Source organism: Protobothrops mucrosquamatus, unplaced genomic scaffold (genome assembly GCF_001527695.2).
Source record: "Protobothrops mucrosquamatus isolate PMUCROS unplaced genomic scaffold, P.Mucros_1.0 scaffold_224, whole genome shotgun sequence".
Lineage (NCBI taxonomy): Eukaryota > Metazoa > Chordata > Lepidosauria > Squamata > Viperidae > Protobothrops > Protobothrops mucrosquamatus.
In genome coordinates this window covers 1,089,701-1,106,901 of record NW_015386300.1, presented here as the reverse complement: position 1 = coordinate 1,106,901, position 17,201 = coordinate 1,089,701, and the positions used below count along the sequence as shown (strand labels likewise).

General features: G+C 37.4%; 1 protein-coding gene across 1 annotated transcript in view; it reads left to right on the top strand.

Annotated features, from left to right (window-relative positions):
- The first annotated feature begins 5,931 nt into the window (after positions 1-5,931).
- LOC107299062 (sodium/hydrogen exchanger 9B2-like) overlaps positions 5,932-17,201 on the top strand; it is a 16,314-nt gene continuing 5,044 nt past the window's right edge. The window contains exons 1-6 of the mRNA XM_029286698.1: positions 5,932-5,952; positions 7,688-7,856; positions 9,287-9,457; positions 11,061-11,203; positions 14,075-14,202; positions 15,698-15,873. Coding sequence (XP_029142531.1) covers positions 5,932-5,952; positions 7,688-7,856; positions 9,287-9,457; positions 11,061-11,203; positions 14,075-14,202; positions 15,698-15,873 — 808 coding nt within the window. The remainder of the gene's footprint in view (positions 5,953-7,687; positions 7,857-9,286; positions 9,458-11,060; positions 11,204-14,074; positions 14,203-15,697; positions 15,874-17,201) is intronic.

Sequence of the window (17,201 nt, the reverse complement as noted above, 5' to 3'; positions counted from 1 at the left end):
GCCCACTGCAGCTGTTTCCATCTTTTCATTACTAGTAACAAGGTGGTTTTAATGGACTGTGCTGGCTGTATAGGATGTTATGTTCATGGCCTACATACTTCAACCTTAAGTATGAAAAACATTTTGAAGTTTATACTTAAGCTGCACTGGCTTATACTCTATTTGTGTCCAGTCCAGATGTAGGAAAATTAACAGGCACAAACATCAAGCCCACGTTTTTTGGTAGCAGATCCCCAGCAATAACAAATCAGAAGTAAAAGACACTAAGCATCTTTACAAATGAAATAATACAGATGCAGTAGTCATCTCTATTTCCATCACAGCTTATATTTGCATTGTAGCAGCTTGACACTATGCAAAACGATAATATGACTCTTTGATTTTGGCTTGGATCGTGGCTACCATGATGTATACAGATCCATGTACTGTATGGCTACCGTATGACCACTGCCCACTCAGTGATGGTGGTTTATGCAACAAACCACGCCGTGCGGGCTTGTCTGAGAACGCCATGTGGGTATTCTCGTTGCGCTTTTCCTCATCTGCTTTTCCTCGTCTCGGGTACAATAATTTCTTTTTCGGTTCTCAACCCCCCTCGCCTCGCGGAGCTACACGTTGGCTGGCGCCCACGAAACCACGTGATCTAAAATGACACAATCCGCCGGGAGTCTCCCATTTTTCCTGCTGCGGGCGGATCGGTGGGCTTTGGAAAACCGAAAACGGGTCTCCTTTAACCGGGGTGAGGGAAATCTCCCTCTTGGCCCGGGCTGCCGCGATGGCCCGTACAGCTAATGTTTTCCTCGCCAGCAGAGGCTCTTCCCAGCCGCTCCTCCTCTCTATGCCACACAGAAGGGAGGGGAGCGTTATTAATATCGGCAGCGCGACCTCGGACCGCGGAACCAGGCGAAGGGTTAGGAGGCAGCGGCGCCAAGTAGTTACGCTGCAACCTGCGGCTGCGTTTTTCACCCGCCCGGCTTGGATGGCTTGTCAGTCGGGACGGCTCATCTATTCTTGACAAAGGCGGACAGCCAGGGGATCAGCCTCCGCCTCCGTTGTAATCTCTGGAAGGATCCGTCGCTCTCCGGGAACTGTTGAGACTAGGTACGTTTTAATCTCAGAACTTTTCTTGCTATCCGGACCGGGCAGACACACTGACAGTGGTGCATCACTGAACTGCTTACTGAGGTCCCGCTGTTTCCATCCTTGCTCGTGAATCGATCTAGTACCGAGAATGGAGAGCAAGGTGTTGGGGACGTGACTCGTCCGTGCCCCCTCCTCGCGAGTGGGAAGACATATTTGTCAGTTCCCGCCGTCCAAGACTTCAGATGTACCTTCTTTAAGAGTGTCTAGATTACCGGTAACCCTCGATTTAACGACCACAATTGAGCCCAAAATTTCTGTGTGTAAGCGAGACGATTGTTAAGCGAGTTTTGCCCCATGTTACAACCTTTCTTGCCACAGTTGTTAAGTGAATCACTGCAGTTGTTAATTTAGGAGAACGGTCGCTAAGTGAATCTGGCTTCCCCATTGACTTTACTGGTCAGAAGGTCACAAAATATGATCACATGACCTGGGACCCTGCAACCTTCCTAAGTATGAACCAGTTGCCAAGTGTTTGAATTTTGATCTCGTGACCATGGAAATGCTGTAATGGTTGTACTGGTAAGTTTGAAAAATGATCATGTCGCTTTTTTTCAGTGCCATTGTAACTTCAAACTGTCACTACAAATGGCTGTAAATCGAGGATTACCTGTATCGTAATTTGCTATCTCTTGTATATTTATTGTCTTAACTGCCCCAGTTGTCCCAAAAAATCACCCTCTCTTTGTCTGCTCTGGTGGGCATCATTTATTCATTGAAAGCTTGTCAGTTACAATCAGGTTAATATTTTTAATTATAAACTTTTGCTTCTGTGTCTGTTTCTTGAGGCTAATGAAGTATTCTCACTTTAGAAAAGGAGCTTTGAAGTAGGTTAGGAATAGCACTGATACAAATGCTTGTAGTCTGAGTGACAATGATAATCTTCTAATAAGTACTATCTAGCCCATTCCTCAAGGCCTTCATTAGATGCACATAATGACAAATGAAATGAATGTGGGTGATCTTTACACTGTTCCCTAGAAGTGTCTTGTGTTCAAGAGCATTTAATGTTATGCCAGTGTGGATAGTGACCGTGTCAAGGTTCCTTTCTAAATGTGATTTAATTTGGAAGCAAAGTTTGAATTAAAATGAGGCTCTTAAGCACTAAAGTCCATTTCTTGTATAGATGTCTACAGAGGGAGGAGAGGTGAGAAGGTGGTCAAAAGACAGGCAAATAGCAAAAAAAATTGCAGGGATTGGTCAACACAAATCACATCCACACCTGTGGTCACAGCTTGCACTGTGACATAATACACATTTTGGCATCATTATGGCTAGGAATGAATGCCTTTGCTTGGTTTTTCACATTGTGCTGATCTATGATGTAATTTGTTTGGGTTTGGTTTAGAATGTATTACATGAAGCATCCATTGTAATTTATAAACCATGGTTTGTGGCTTATCCTTAAGTATGTGATTTATTCAATAAAACAGTTGAGGCAGATCATGACCTTTTGTAAAACCAATAACTGAGTTCAACATCGTTTATTCTTAAGTGTAGTACAGATAGATTGAAGTTCTAGCACCCAGCTACAATTACAAGAATGACATTCCCAAAGATAACTGATTGGCTGTTGCCCAGCAGATTAATGCTTAGGTTTACCTTAAAGAGAAGTACAGTTGTGGCTGAATATTTAGGGACCAATATATTTCTATGCAAACTTGTCAATACCTTCAGTAACAGCATAGTTACAGTTAAACATAGTTACACATGTACCCATACAATTACTATAGCTCACAATACTGGCAAGATACTGTATATCTGCTCCTGATTTTCTTATAGCTAGAATAAGTCTGTCCACCAAAGTGACTGATTCAGCTTTTCATTATTATTTTGGCATCAACAGAGTATCCCCAGGTGGAAAAAGTTAGGAAGGCAGCCTCACCTGTAAAATTAAAAGATGTATATACACATATACATGTGTGTGTGTGTGTGTGTGTGTGTGTGTGTGTGTGTACACATCATTAAAATATAATTTGTTATTAGCTAAAAGCAATGTCCAACCATAATGATAAAGGATACTGACTTCTCCCAAGTAATATTTGCAAAATGGAGATAAAAATGCTCAGATAGATTTTTACTAATCTGCTATTGTTGCAATTTTATGTTGACATATTTTCTCTTTTATTAAAAGCATAGTTTAAAGCAACATATTTGAAATCTTAAAAATATCTGTACTGCATTTTGTCCTATCTACCTTTTTTGTTTGATATTTGCTTTTTAGCTACTTTATAACATACTGTATAAATGACTTTTTTCATTATGGAATCTTCTACCATATCTGTAACTCTACAATATATATAATATCAAATTTATCATAAGTGGGGGAGATTTGAAAAAAAATTCTGTGTCCAGAATTTCCCAGCTGGTTAGATTAGCATGCAGATACTCAATTTCTTCATTCTTGGAGTTTCTTTCTTTTTTTTTAATCCCTATGATATAAAATTTTAAACAACTGCACCATGTTGAGGCACAATTAAGCAAAGGATTCAAGTTCTTAAAATGTTTGTGGAAATATGTTCCTGTTCTGTGAGTTGAAGATACTTTGTTCTAAACCTTATGTGATAACAGAAATATCATCAGAAGTAGATTTTTAGCTAGCAGATCTTTCTGTGATTGTTATTTAATACCACAAGCCAACTCTCCAATCCACTACATTGTTACAATTCCATTCTGCTATTGGATATCACCTCTGCATCATCCTCTGCATGTCAGTCAGCTCTGGAGTTTAGGTTTGAACTACAAGTTACTTGTCATGCCTGTTACATTAAAAGCAAAAACTGAACCATCTGTTTTTGTAGAAGTCTTCACTGAAGCTTCCTTGGTGCAGATGAACAAGCTGATGTATATTTGCAAAAGTTTTATCTGCCTTCCATTGCCTGTCTTTTCATATATTTTTTAGAAACTTGTGTACTATATTTTACATTAGCTGTAATTAGCATGTATCAAGCAGGCATGCTCTTCAGGATATTAGCTTCAGCCATTTCTTCCTGACATGCACACCAAATAGGAAATGTTCTCTTGACTTTGCATGCTACACAAATAGCCACTAATGCTCACTCCATTGTGTACTTCTACACCTGTTTTAGCACTTGACCTGGTAAAGCAAATTACATTATCAGTCCAACTAACAAAACCACCTTGTTCTTTGTGATGAGATGAAAAGTTTTTTTTCCCCAATGTACAAATAAAAGGAACAATTCTAGGCTTAGATAGATCACTGTTCCTACAAAACATTAGTAAATGTGGCAATAATTTTAGTAACTAAACTCGCATTTGGAGAAATACTTTTGTACTTTTTTGTAAAAAATCAGAAATAATAAAGAAACTGCTAATGAAGGTAATTCAGTTTCAAGTTGTAAATGTACATAATTGTGTTTTGGGAGTCACACTTTCATATATGGAAAGGATTGAACGTTATTTTAATCAAATCTATTCTGAACATTTTCCAGAGTTCAGTGTTAGTCAGCTTGAACATATGGAGATACTCACTACACAGTCATGGTGCTTGTGACCATGTCACATTTTTGCATCCAGTTCCAGCATCTTCATCAAGAATGTGTTCATGTGACTAGTGATTCAGGATAAGCTGACCCAGAAATAACCCTAACAAAAATATCAAATCAGTTGAAATAATCCTCATCTACTATCCTCAACAGGTTAACCTTTAGAATTGGCCTTAGGAAGAGTTTTGATAGACGTCTACTCAAGGTAAGAGCAAATACTCACATTCTTTGCATCCTCAGCCATGTGATTCCCCAACCAGTGGTTCACTCCTGAAAATAATTTGTATTATCTCTGCACATGGCGGGAAGACTTGTAGAAAACTGGGAAAAGAAATTAACTTACAAATATATTCTGAGGACCAATGTACATGTGTATATATATATGTATATATGAGGGATGGGAGAAAGAGGGTGTTGTGATTCCGTGCCAGCCTGTGTTCCCAACAGCTGAGTCTGAGGAATCTGAGGAGGAGGTGGAGGAGGCTGTTGAGGGGCCATCAGGGTCAGAGGGAGGCTCTGATGAATTACAAGACTCACGGCTTGATGAAGAGCCTGGCCCCTCCAGTCGTGTTTCTGATGAAGCTCAGCTATGTGAGGAGCAGGAGTCAGATTCGGAAGGCTCACACCTGGATGAGCTGATTGATGCTCGCAGACGTCGTCAAGTAGCAAGGAAAAAACAACAACAGTCTATGCGACTACTCGAGAGTAAAAAAAGAAGGCAATGAGAGGCAACACCCTGGGACTGCTGTATAAAAAGGGGAGTTGTGGGCGTTGCTGGTTGCTGAAGGCAACCGTTTGCAAAGTGCTTCTTGGAATCCTGGTCTGTTCATCTTGTTTGCAACGTGTTCCTGTGGACTATTTCCTTCCTTTGGACTTGAGGTTTGCTGTTTGTGTTATTGACAGGATTGTCACCCAAATAAAAGGGATTTTGTTTTGTTTTAAAGTTTCCAGCCTATTGTATCAGCAGGGGTTTGGTCCTTGTGCCTCTAACAAGGACGGCAATAGGCTGGGATAGAACAGAGGGAGAAAAAGTGCTTAGATGAATTTCATATTGGAATCCATTTAAAAGTATTATTTTGGGGGATTATATCAATCAATTTAAAATAGTCTTTTGATTAATGTTGATCACCTAACATATGTAGGCCCTTATTGGATGTTGTAATGATGATCATGTGTCTATGAATGCTACTTCATTGCTGGAGGTGCTATCTTTTTTAAAGTAGATGGTATCTTGTTTTTTCCTTTTTTTTTTTTTTTTTTTTGCTTTTCAGTTAGGTTGATCAAAATGGCAGAAGACCCAGTGACAGTGAGTTGGAAACCAACAACACTATCTGCAAATGCTAGCAATAATGTAATCCCCATGCATGGAGCAACTCAGGTATTTGTTGTTGCTGTTGTTATAACTATGTGATTTTGTTATTTTCATATATCCATAACAATCTTCCCCAGTCTAGTGAATCTTCTATAAATATTGGACTTGAAATCCAGTGGAACATTCTAAAATATGGAACTATTATGGGAGTTTCTGAACTACAACTCCCACAATCCCTCATTATTAAACCACTAAATTCCCCATCCAGTTTACTCTACAGTGACCATTCCAATGTACTGTTGTTATTAATTTTGCGCAGAAAAGGGGGGGAGGGTTGAGCTTGACCTCTATGACTTCATGAACACTTCTGTGTAGTTTCTTTGGAAGTGTAAAAAAATATGCAGTGCTTTTAAAGAAGGCAAATTTTATGCTTTGGATCATTAGAAAAGATTGACCATAAACTGGTTCTGATAATAATGGCCTCATATAAATCTATGGCATTGTTACATCTAGAATATTATGTACAGTACAATATTCTAGTAATCATATCTCAAGAGAAATATTACGTTGCTGGGAAGGTGGAGAAAGGATAATCTAGAAGATGAGGAATTTGAATGCCTTCCCTATGAAGATAGGATGCAGTGGTTGGGACTGTTTAGCTTGGAGAAATGACACAAGAAGATATGATTGAGGTGCATAAAAATGGTTGATAGGGAGAAGTTCTCCGTATCCCATAATACTAGACTAGAGGCTATTCTATAAAAGTGCCTAGCAGAAAATGCAAAACTGATGCTTTTTCATATGATGTATACTCAACCTATAGAATGTGCTGCTTCAGGACATGTTATTGGCTAATAGTTTACAAGTCTTCAAAAACAGTTTTAATTATTGACTGCTACCTGTTTACATATTAGATTCATGGAATTGACAGTGGGGAAAAAGATTGATAGTCTTATTTCTGGGCTTGCTAGATGCTTCTTGTGGGCCCTTCTTGAGATGGAATGTTGGCTAGATGATCTCATGATCGAACACTGCCATTTTCCTGGATGCTTTTTCAACTTTCCTATGGAACCCTGGAATTCCCCTCAGTCTCACTACCAAGCCAGACTATATACAGTAGTGATTGGGTTACTTTTGAGTAATGAGTTACTCAGAGGTAATATATGCATTATTGTAACAGTTTAATACGCATAGCCCTCAACTTACAACCACAATAGGTACTGGAATTTCAGTTGCTGTGGTCATTAAATGATATTATGACCATCTTTATCACAGTCATTAAGCAAATCACACGTTTAAGTAAATTATATCAAGACAAGTAAATTATATCAAGACAAATTCTTAAATTACAATTATAAACCACAAAACTGCATTCTATCTATCACTTTCCAAAGAAATTGGATTACAACTTATCTGTTGTATGAACATAGACTAGAAGTGAGCATAAAAGTCAGATAAACAATTTGAGTAGAACTAAAGTCATAAAAGACCTACAGACTTCATAAACCAGCATATTTTATCAACAACTGTTTTTGTCTGGACATAATTCAATTCAGTTCAATTCAATTTGGTGCCATTATTAGAATTCAACTATGGAACAAATTTCTCCAGACAAAATTTTACTTAGAATTAAATCTGACTGAGTTCATTACTTTTGAAAATTGAAAAAAAATAGGACCTAGAATGTGACAAATGGTTGTTACTAATATTATTTCTTGATTGTACTCAGGATGTTTTGGATTCTGGAGGCACCAGTAGCATTGTACAAACAAAAGAAACAGTTCCATTGAACAGATGCGAGGAACGTGCTCAGGGGCCTCTGGCTGAATTAAAAAGTTCAGGAAGACGAATATGTGCTTGTCCTCCTCAAGGCATCATTGCCAGAATAGCAACAAATGGTGAGGAAAAAAAGAATTTTAAAAAGCCCCTTTTTTGTGGAGCATATTTAATTGATGTCTTGTATTTTAATCTGTTCTAGAATAGGTCAACATTGGAAAATTGCTCTGAAGAAAATATGATTTGCCCTTTGGACATCTTACAATTCATGCTGGGTGGTGCATGCAGAAAAGTGTAGGAGTAATAGAATATATCATTCCAGTCTCTTTCTTCCACACCCACTTCTTTTCAGTCTTATCTTCCTATTAGCTGTCTGACTTGCTCATGGGTTAATGAGTGACTAGAATTGTAAATTCTATGCAATAGAAAAGTATTGATTGTTCACAATGCTGGTTCCCTTGGTGGTGAAAATGGTCCGTAACAAGTCAGACTCTCTTCAGTCTCATTCTGTTCCACAGAGTAGAAGGGGTTATTTAGGCTACTGAGTCCAAATAGTCTTGGAATTCCATTTCTGCAGCTCCCTGCCTCTATCCAACTATTCTGCAAAGATTGCTAATCTGACAGATGAAAATCAACAGAATATATTCTTGTAATTTGAGGATGGAGCATTACAACATATTGGTTCTATGAACTCTAAAATAAGCACAATACTATGAAAGCAAGAGGGTGAAAGGTGGGACTAATTGTCAACCTTTCCCAAAGCAAAGCTTGCAAAATAACACCTCTTATTTCACATTATTATTCCACACCCTTTGTATCATTGTTAGATGAACTTCAGCCTTTAGACCCTCCGAATATATTCAATAAGTATACCAGTCACACCACTTTGCCCCAATTTTCTATGTTAATAATTTGATTCATTTCCTTGGGTAGACATGCAGTGTATTCTAGGCCCAAGGCAAGGATATCGGAGTAGTGTTTAAGGTGACATCTGCACACATAAGAATGAAGTCCTGCCCTCTCTTTTTGTCTGTCACATGGTCACATCTTGATCTTTTTACTCCCTTCCCATGGATGCCTCTGGCCAAGGGCCATATTTGATCTTTTAATTATAATGTTATAATGTTATAATTATAATGTTATAATGTTATAATGAAGATAACATTCCAAGAAATAGGGGATGATTAACACAATTACCCCTCAGTCATACATGTAATCACTTCTGCCACTTTGAGCATTACAATTTGATAAAATTTACATTAGTCTATGATCCAGTTTCCATCATTTGGTTGTGTGTCTGACTGATAAGAAATTTACTGGATTGTGCAGATTTTATAGCCACAAAAGAGAACATTTAGCAAAATTGGATATACTGGCCTTAGAAGCACAGATTTGCTTCTTCAATTTTATAAATCATAATTCAGATGCAATTTAGTAATAAATAATTAAAGAATAAATAATAATTTCTTTAAACATTAATATAAATGTGTGAAGAAATTCTGTGAAATATTTTCAATATGCTTACATGTTTTCCATTTTTTTCTTCTTCCAGTGGTAGCAATAGCATTGATCTGGGCTGTATTCTGGTCAATTACAACCCATGAAAGTCTTCCTGGTGGGAGCCTCTTTGGATTTTTATTCCTCTATCTTTTTGCTGTAATTGGTGGTAAAATTATGGGCTTAATTAAATTTCCTGGCCTGCCTCCACTCCCTCCTCTTTTGGGTAAGTATGTTTTTAGATAGGCTGTATCTTTCCACATTTAGATTGGTTATTGAAACAAATAATCCATTGTCAAACTGCCATATGATACAAATTTAGATAATTAAGCTATAATTAATTGGAAAGTATAATATTACTTAGTGAAGATATTTTAATTACGGGGAAAATCACTTAAAAGTTGACTAATTTTAACTATTTTTTATTTATTCATTAAATTTATATGCTCCCCATCTCATTATCCAAAGGAATGGGTAGTGACTCTGGGTGGTTTGGGATTGCTGTTTGATTTTTTTGTTTTGAGATGAAATAACTCCTATAATAGGGAATCTTAAAACAAATAGTAATAAATGCTAAGTCTTAAGGGTACAAATTAAAAAGTAACATTTACAAAAATGTTTCCATTTCTCAAATAGATATTCATCTTGATCTTTAAATAATTTGAAAAATGAGTTGATTATCCCCTTTTAAAAATAAATTATCAACTATTTTTTTTCAGTTTACCGCTTTAACCTGTGCCTGTTTCACTAACACGTTTTTGTAAGGGATCCTTCATGGGCATGCAACCTGCAGATTATTTAAATTAATTAATATTTTTTTAAAGATTTTAATTATTCCTTTGTTCTAAACTCACTATTTTTTGGGTCCAGGGATGGTTCAATTTACAATGCAGCAAGTACTTCATTTTTCAAGTTTTTGAGTCCCACTTAGTGTTTTAACCCTAACCCAGTTACTATGGGTTCACACAAAATATTGATCCATAAACTAAACAAAGATGTTGAGTTTGCCTATGAAACTAAATTAGATATACACAAAAAAACAAATCAAAACAAAACGCCCAAGGTCAGTTTGGTGGGTGGTGTTGTGGTATTCTAGTTGAGCCTGTTGTGTAAATGTGTAAAAATCATTATCATTCAGCTCATCCTGTGATAGCAGCATTAAAAGGTGTAGATTATTATTCTATGTATGATTGTTTTATAGTTTTTGATGATTAGGCTCTAGTAAAAAGAAACGTATGTTCACACACCATGCTGCCAAGCCATAGTTTCCTGAATAATAATACCATATTTTGGCTTATCATGATTAGACTTAGCACAATTACTTCCTCTCAGAATGTGGCTGAAGTCCCACATCATGCTAAATCATAGCTTACCTAACCATGGTGTATTGCATAAACCTCCATTTAATAAACCCTCATGGCTAGTTCAACATAATATGCAGTACAAACCAATTATTATGTAGCACACTGCCTAGATCAAGCAAACATGATTTAACATGCTCAGTATCTTTGCATCTAACAAGCTCTATGGGATTGTTAAATTTATAAAACAAAACTTGGTGGAATACAAATTTGTACATATTTATTCAGGAAGAAAATATTATCTGTGGTGTTCAGAGATCAGGAAATGGGACTCTATAAGGTGCAAGAGTATGACCCTTTGATTGCATATCACAGAGCAGTTGTTGTCTTCTTAAATGTTTGGTTCAAGTGGTGTTTTGTGAATACAAAAGGAAAACATCTTTGAAGGCACTGGATTTCATAGCAAACTTTTCAGACTTTGTAGCTGCTAATTGTGCCAATAATATGCACCTTTTGCCTCCTTTTTAGGAATGTTGCTTGTTGGATTTCTTCTAAGAAACATCCCACTGATCACTGACATAGTCCTGATCAATGTGAAATGGGGAGCCACCCTGAGAAGTATTGCTCTCTCAATCATCTTGGCCCGGGCTGGCCTTGGCCTTGATCCAAAGGTGGAGTATCAAACGGTCTTTGCTTAACAGATGCGTAGCTAGGTGATAAAGCTGTGACTAAACTCTGATTCATGTACTGAACTGGGTCACAATTTGGTTAACCCTGGCTTACTGAGAAACCAAAGTGGCTGGAGCTGCATTACAGATTAAGGCATAGAGTGTTCCTAAATTGTACTTTTCAAAATTTCAGTAATCCTCTCTTACCATAATCATCAACTGGCTGGGTTCCCAATGAAAATAATGGTGCCAGCTCTAAAATTGGCTTAACATTGTTTCAAAAAACAAAACACACCCTCTCTCCTTAGAAAGCCTCACCCAATACCAAAAGTCCTAGGTTCTCTTGCATATATTTAATAAGGCTCCACCTTCTTTGCCTTGCTTCTCGCCCAATGCAACTCCCAATCTCCCAAAAATTCACATACATTTTGGCTACCAAATCCACACATTCAGATAGCCATAAATCATAATTTACAACTCTATCAATTGGGTTTATATGGCACACATTGTGATTTAACTAATGATATATTTGTATAATGTGTGACCCCAGTCCTCATCTCAGATTAATTTGGAACCACTTTTCCTCTGATGCAATGACCAAATATTCCTTCTAACCAAACTTTCTTTGTAACATTTGGCTTTAAAAAAAAAAAAAACATGGAAGGAATATTTGTAGAGATGTACATTTAATTGCAAGGAGAACCTAAATGCCTCAACCTTCCCCATCTAGTGTTTTCCTGAGATGTCAGGTATAATTTTCAGGATCCCAGCCAGCGTATGTATTCCCAGGACATGTGTAAGAACAGTTTCAACCCTGACCCTGTTTATCTCTGTGGTAAGAGCTATAATGCCCCCAGTAGAGCAGGGATATTATCCTTAAGTGCAAGAAGTGTAACTGTTTCTCTTATAAAAGATACTTGGGGATTTTGATCTAGAATGTGAGGTCTTGGAAAAACTTTGCAAAGAAAACAAAATTAGGTTTCCTTTAAATTGATCTTGACACCTGATGACTTTGTGGACACATCCATGTGGTTTTCTTGTCAACAGATTGTTATTATCCTATTCTGGATAGAGTAGCCTATGATTCTGATATTTGTTTGGTTTTTTGAACTTCATTTCGTTTTGTTCTGGGATTTGTCCAACATTACTTGCTTTCTGAGATCAGCCAGGGATATCAATGTGGGAATTAGTTTGGTCATCTGCACTGATCCTCAGATTATGATCAGTTTTGCCTTTAACTGAAGTTAGACTGTTTCTGAGTCCTGTTCACATAGAAAAGTTTAAATTTATTCAGAGGTAACATAAACTATGATTTACAGTAATGAGACATAACTAGCTTTGAGGATTAGATATTCCTACCTTTTTGTTTTTTCCTGGATGATTGAAAAATCAGAAACTTCTACTTTTCACTGAGATTAGCTGAATTGTCTGAACCCTGAACTATAGCAACTTCCATTATATTTAGCTCATAATACTATATATAACTCCACTAAATTTAACTCATAGCTCAGTTTCATAAATGTTTAATTAAAATTGACTTCCTTCAGTCAGTGATAAGACTAATCTATTTTAGAACTTTAGGAATGTAGTGGTTCTAAAACTCAAGCATATTCTTCTAAAATCCATCTGTTAATCAAGCAAACTGATAGGAGCATACCTAAACCTTACTAAAATACAGTATTGCCATGACACTAAGGCTGTGTTTGTGCAATATATTGGGTCAGTTGATTGATAAAACTCATGTAGTATATTATCTGAATCTGGACCATGGGTCCAGTTGTAGAGGACTTAACAATAACCTGTAACCAAGTTTACAATTAATGCATCTTAATCTAGGTTCCTCATGTCATCCAGGCCAATTAATCTTTCCTAAACGTTTCTGGCTTCTGGCCAAAAAGATTGGAACTAAAATAGATGTAAAATGACCTTTTTCCTGTTTTTTTTAAAATTTATTATATAAAATTAAGACCATATGCCAGATTAGACTTAATGCATTAAGCAAGTACATTAAACCTGTGGCATGCTAAATGTTGCCATATTATAGTTCTTAGCAGTCTCAGCCAACATCTCCAACGGTGAAGGAAGCTGGAAACTGTAGTTCAGTTATGTCTGGAGTGCTACAGTTTACCTGTTCCTGCTTTTTGCACAAGCAAAACCATTGTAAACTTAGCACGTAAGAAAAAATCCTCAGTTCTACCACCTTTTCTAAAGCAGCATGTTCACTAGGTAGAGCTTTCATATACAGGTAGTAAAAAGCTAGTTGGGATCTCTGTGTTTATTTGCTGCCATATGGTAGATACCCAGATTTTTTTATGGCATCCCCAGCATTGTGCAGAGCCAATTTGGTACAATGGTTAAGGCATCAGGATAGAAACTGTTTTAGTTTTGCCTCAGGCACAAAACAAACTGGGTGACCTTGGGAGAGTCACTTCATTTTATCCCCAAGAAGGAGGCAATGACAAACCACTTCTGAAATCTTGCCAAGAAAACTTCAGGAACTTAACCACAGAATCTATAGGAGTCAATAGTGACTCCAAAGCATAAAATAATGATTAAATAAAATAAAATAAAATAAAACATAAAATAAAATGTAATATTTTCATCACAATGCCTTAACACAGCTTGGCCAAGAGGGAACATAGATTGCTGATCCCAACCAACCAACAAGAATACACAGCAAAAAATAAATTATTAAAACATAGTGGTTAGGAGGCTATTCAGATAAGCAGAACAATCAAAAACTGTGTCATAAAACCTCCTGAGGCAGGTCCTGGGTCATTGCCAAATAGAGCAGATCTCACAGGGTTTTACTCCATGGTCTTCAAAACATTTAAAAAGCAATTCCATTGACTTGCAAATGCATTTATCTTGCAGGCTCTGAAAAAACTAAAGGCTGTCTGCTTTAGATTAAGCTTGGGACCCTGCCTAATAGAAGCGTGTACTGCGGCAGTCATATCTCATTTTCTTATGCACCTACCATGGCAGTGGGGATTTATGCTTGGGTAAGCCCCTCTTCCAACTCAAAAATAGCATTTTTTTTTCTTTTCTGGGCCAGAACTGTTTTTCCTCTTCCATGAAGTCATGGGTACAGTGTGGGTGTCACATCTGATTTAGTTTGATTATGCTGTAAAACATATGTTCTTAACATATCACAGAGAATTAGGGTAGGATTTGAAAACCTGATCCATAATTTGGAATTTACAAAGTTACATATTCAGTGAGAAAACCTAGATTAAATCATCATTAATTCAAAGGTAAATTTTCTTTAATTTTTTTTATTTCTTTAATCCTGTTCAGAAGTCTTTTAAAAATATCTTACTAAGACCTATCTTTAACAACAATTTCTTAATAAACCATGACTGGATAGTTCATCTAACATGCTGAACCACAAACTAGTGTAATGTAACAGTGAAGCGCTTAGATTAGAAACAGAGAGCGTCAGCTTCTAGTTCATCCTCTACCCCAAAAACACTCTGGGTGATCTTGGGATAGTCATTTGCCTTTCAACTCAATTTATCACACAGAGTTATTTTTCTGGGGGGAAAATAGAAGAAAGGAATGTTATGTATAGCACCTTAAGCTCCCGAATCAAAGGTAGATTACAAATAATCAACAACTACTTTGGTTTACAAACTCCAATAGTTGGGCTCATACATTAAGCCACAATAAACAATTATGAACTACAATTATGATCTATACTATGTCAATCCAGCGTGCTTCAAGGAATCAACCTATATTCTTAACATAAAGTGATTCTTAGAACACCTTCCATCTTGACTACTGCAATGCTCTCTACATGGGGCTGACCTTGAAAAGTATCTGGCAGCTGCATTTAGTTCAAAATGCAGCAACCCACATGGTTTTGTGAGGCCTAGACTTGCAGATGTGTCACTTCTCCTGCGGGAGCTGCATTGGCTGCCGATTTGGTTTCAGATCCAAGTCTATGTTGTCACCTTCAAAGCCCTACAGGGCTTGGGAACAGTTTATTTTGCCAATCAGATCTACCCAACCCATCAGAGCAGGGAGGAATACTTCCTAAGGATGTCCATCTGATTGGAGCAAGAAGGGCTTTCTCTGTGGTGGCTCCCTCTCTATAGCACATCATCCTTGCAGAGATAATATTGTTCCCCACTTTGGCAGTCTTTCACAAGGCCCTAAACATATGGTTCTACCAACAGGCCTAGGGACCCAGAATTGCATGGAGCCCATTAAATGGTTCATTTGATTGTTGTTGCCAGGAGGGTAGGGGTTATTGCTGTTTGTATTGTTTATGTATTGGGATTTTATCCTTGTAAGCCACCTGGAGTCATTGAGGGTGAGTTGGGCAGCCATATACATTTTCATAAATAAAATTAGTACTTTTGTACTGTATTTTCCAACTCACAACAGTTCTTCAGTTTTCCCTTTCTTTTGTAAATTGCAGGTCCTACTCTGACTGTGGAAAGTGGAATAACTACAAATTGATGTAACTAAAAGTTAATTTGTGTGTGTGTTCAGATTTGTCTTAGGTGCTGTGTCTCCTGCAGTTGTAGTCCCTTCAATGTTGGTTTTACAAGCAGGAGGATATGGTGTTGATAAAGGTGTCCCAACTTTGCTAATGGCTGCAGGAAGTTTTGATGATATTCTGGCTATCACAGGTTTCAACACCTGCTTAGGGATAGCATTCTCTTCAGGTACCTGTCTATTCTATTGATAAGCCACATCCAAGCCACTATCCTCTCTGTCATAATGCTATGTTTCTTCTATACAAGTAATATGCTTTGTATAAAAACCTTTCATACTGATTTTATGCCTAAATCTTTATTTGTGACACAATAAAATTCATAAAATTGGAAAATTGTCCCTTTGGTTAGGATAAACCTGAGACCTTAGTGCACATATTTCTTTATTGTCTCTTGTATATATACTTATGTGACATATACTTTACACCATGTAGTATAGATCAAGTTTCAGTGAAGAAGTGGTTTGTATTACAAATTGAGTTACCAAGTTCTTATTGGCAGTGATTGTGAACCTATTATATGCATGTCACAGGTGACATGAGGCCTCCGGACTGTCTAGAACAGAATTCCCCAACCTTTCCAACTTTGTGGACTGGTGCAGGGTGGGAGGGGATGGTTCCACGTGAACAGGCAAGCGCACACATGCATGCAGCTCCATTCGCACAAGATGGGAATGTGCATGTGCTAACCCGGCTGCTTCAGGCAGCCTGGTTTTGAACAGCTCACAGCCCGGTAGTGGGCAGTGGGCCAGGTGCTAGAGACCATTGATCTAGAAGTTGCTCTGAGCTACAATCCAGCAATATTAGCCAGCATAGCCAGTCATAATGGACATATAAGAACCAAGTGTAAGGTTTGGCTTTAAGTATGTGCAAAATGTCCCATAAATGAGTTAGAAATATTTGGGAAAATTCTGAGATACTTTGTCTTTTCTCCCCATGATGGTTTCTCAGGAATATTCTTGTTTCCAAAATGCTTTGTTCAACTCTAATATTAACCTATTACTTAAATACAGCTTGGTGTACTTGAGAGTATCCTTCCACTCATACAGATATTTCTAATTACGGTACTCTTATCCTTAAGAGAGGCCCTATTGATTGTATCACATATTCTAGATCACGGGTCTTCAAACTTTTATGACTTGTGGACTTCAATTCCCATGCTGGCTGAGGAATTCTAGGAGTTGAAGTCCACAAGTCATAAAAGGGCCAAGTTTGAAGACCCCTGTTCTAGATATAGTATGTATTTTCTGGAACACTTTTTCCTTCAAATTAAAGCTTGTTAAAGCACCTGTAAAACACATCATAATTAGTCCTTGAGAATCATAAAAGCATGCAATATTCATTTACAATATTGTATTGTAAACGTCCAGACCACTAATTAGAAACCTAGCCACTATAATTCAATGGGACAAAATCAAGATATGATCTGGTACTTCATACAGTTCAGCAACTCCTGGAAGACCACCCGTTTCTCTCCCTCCCTGGGATACAAAATTCAGC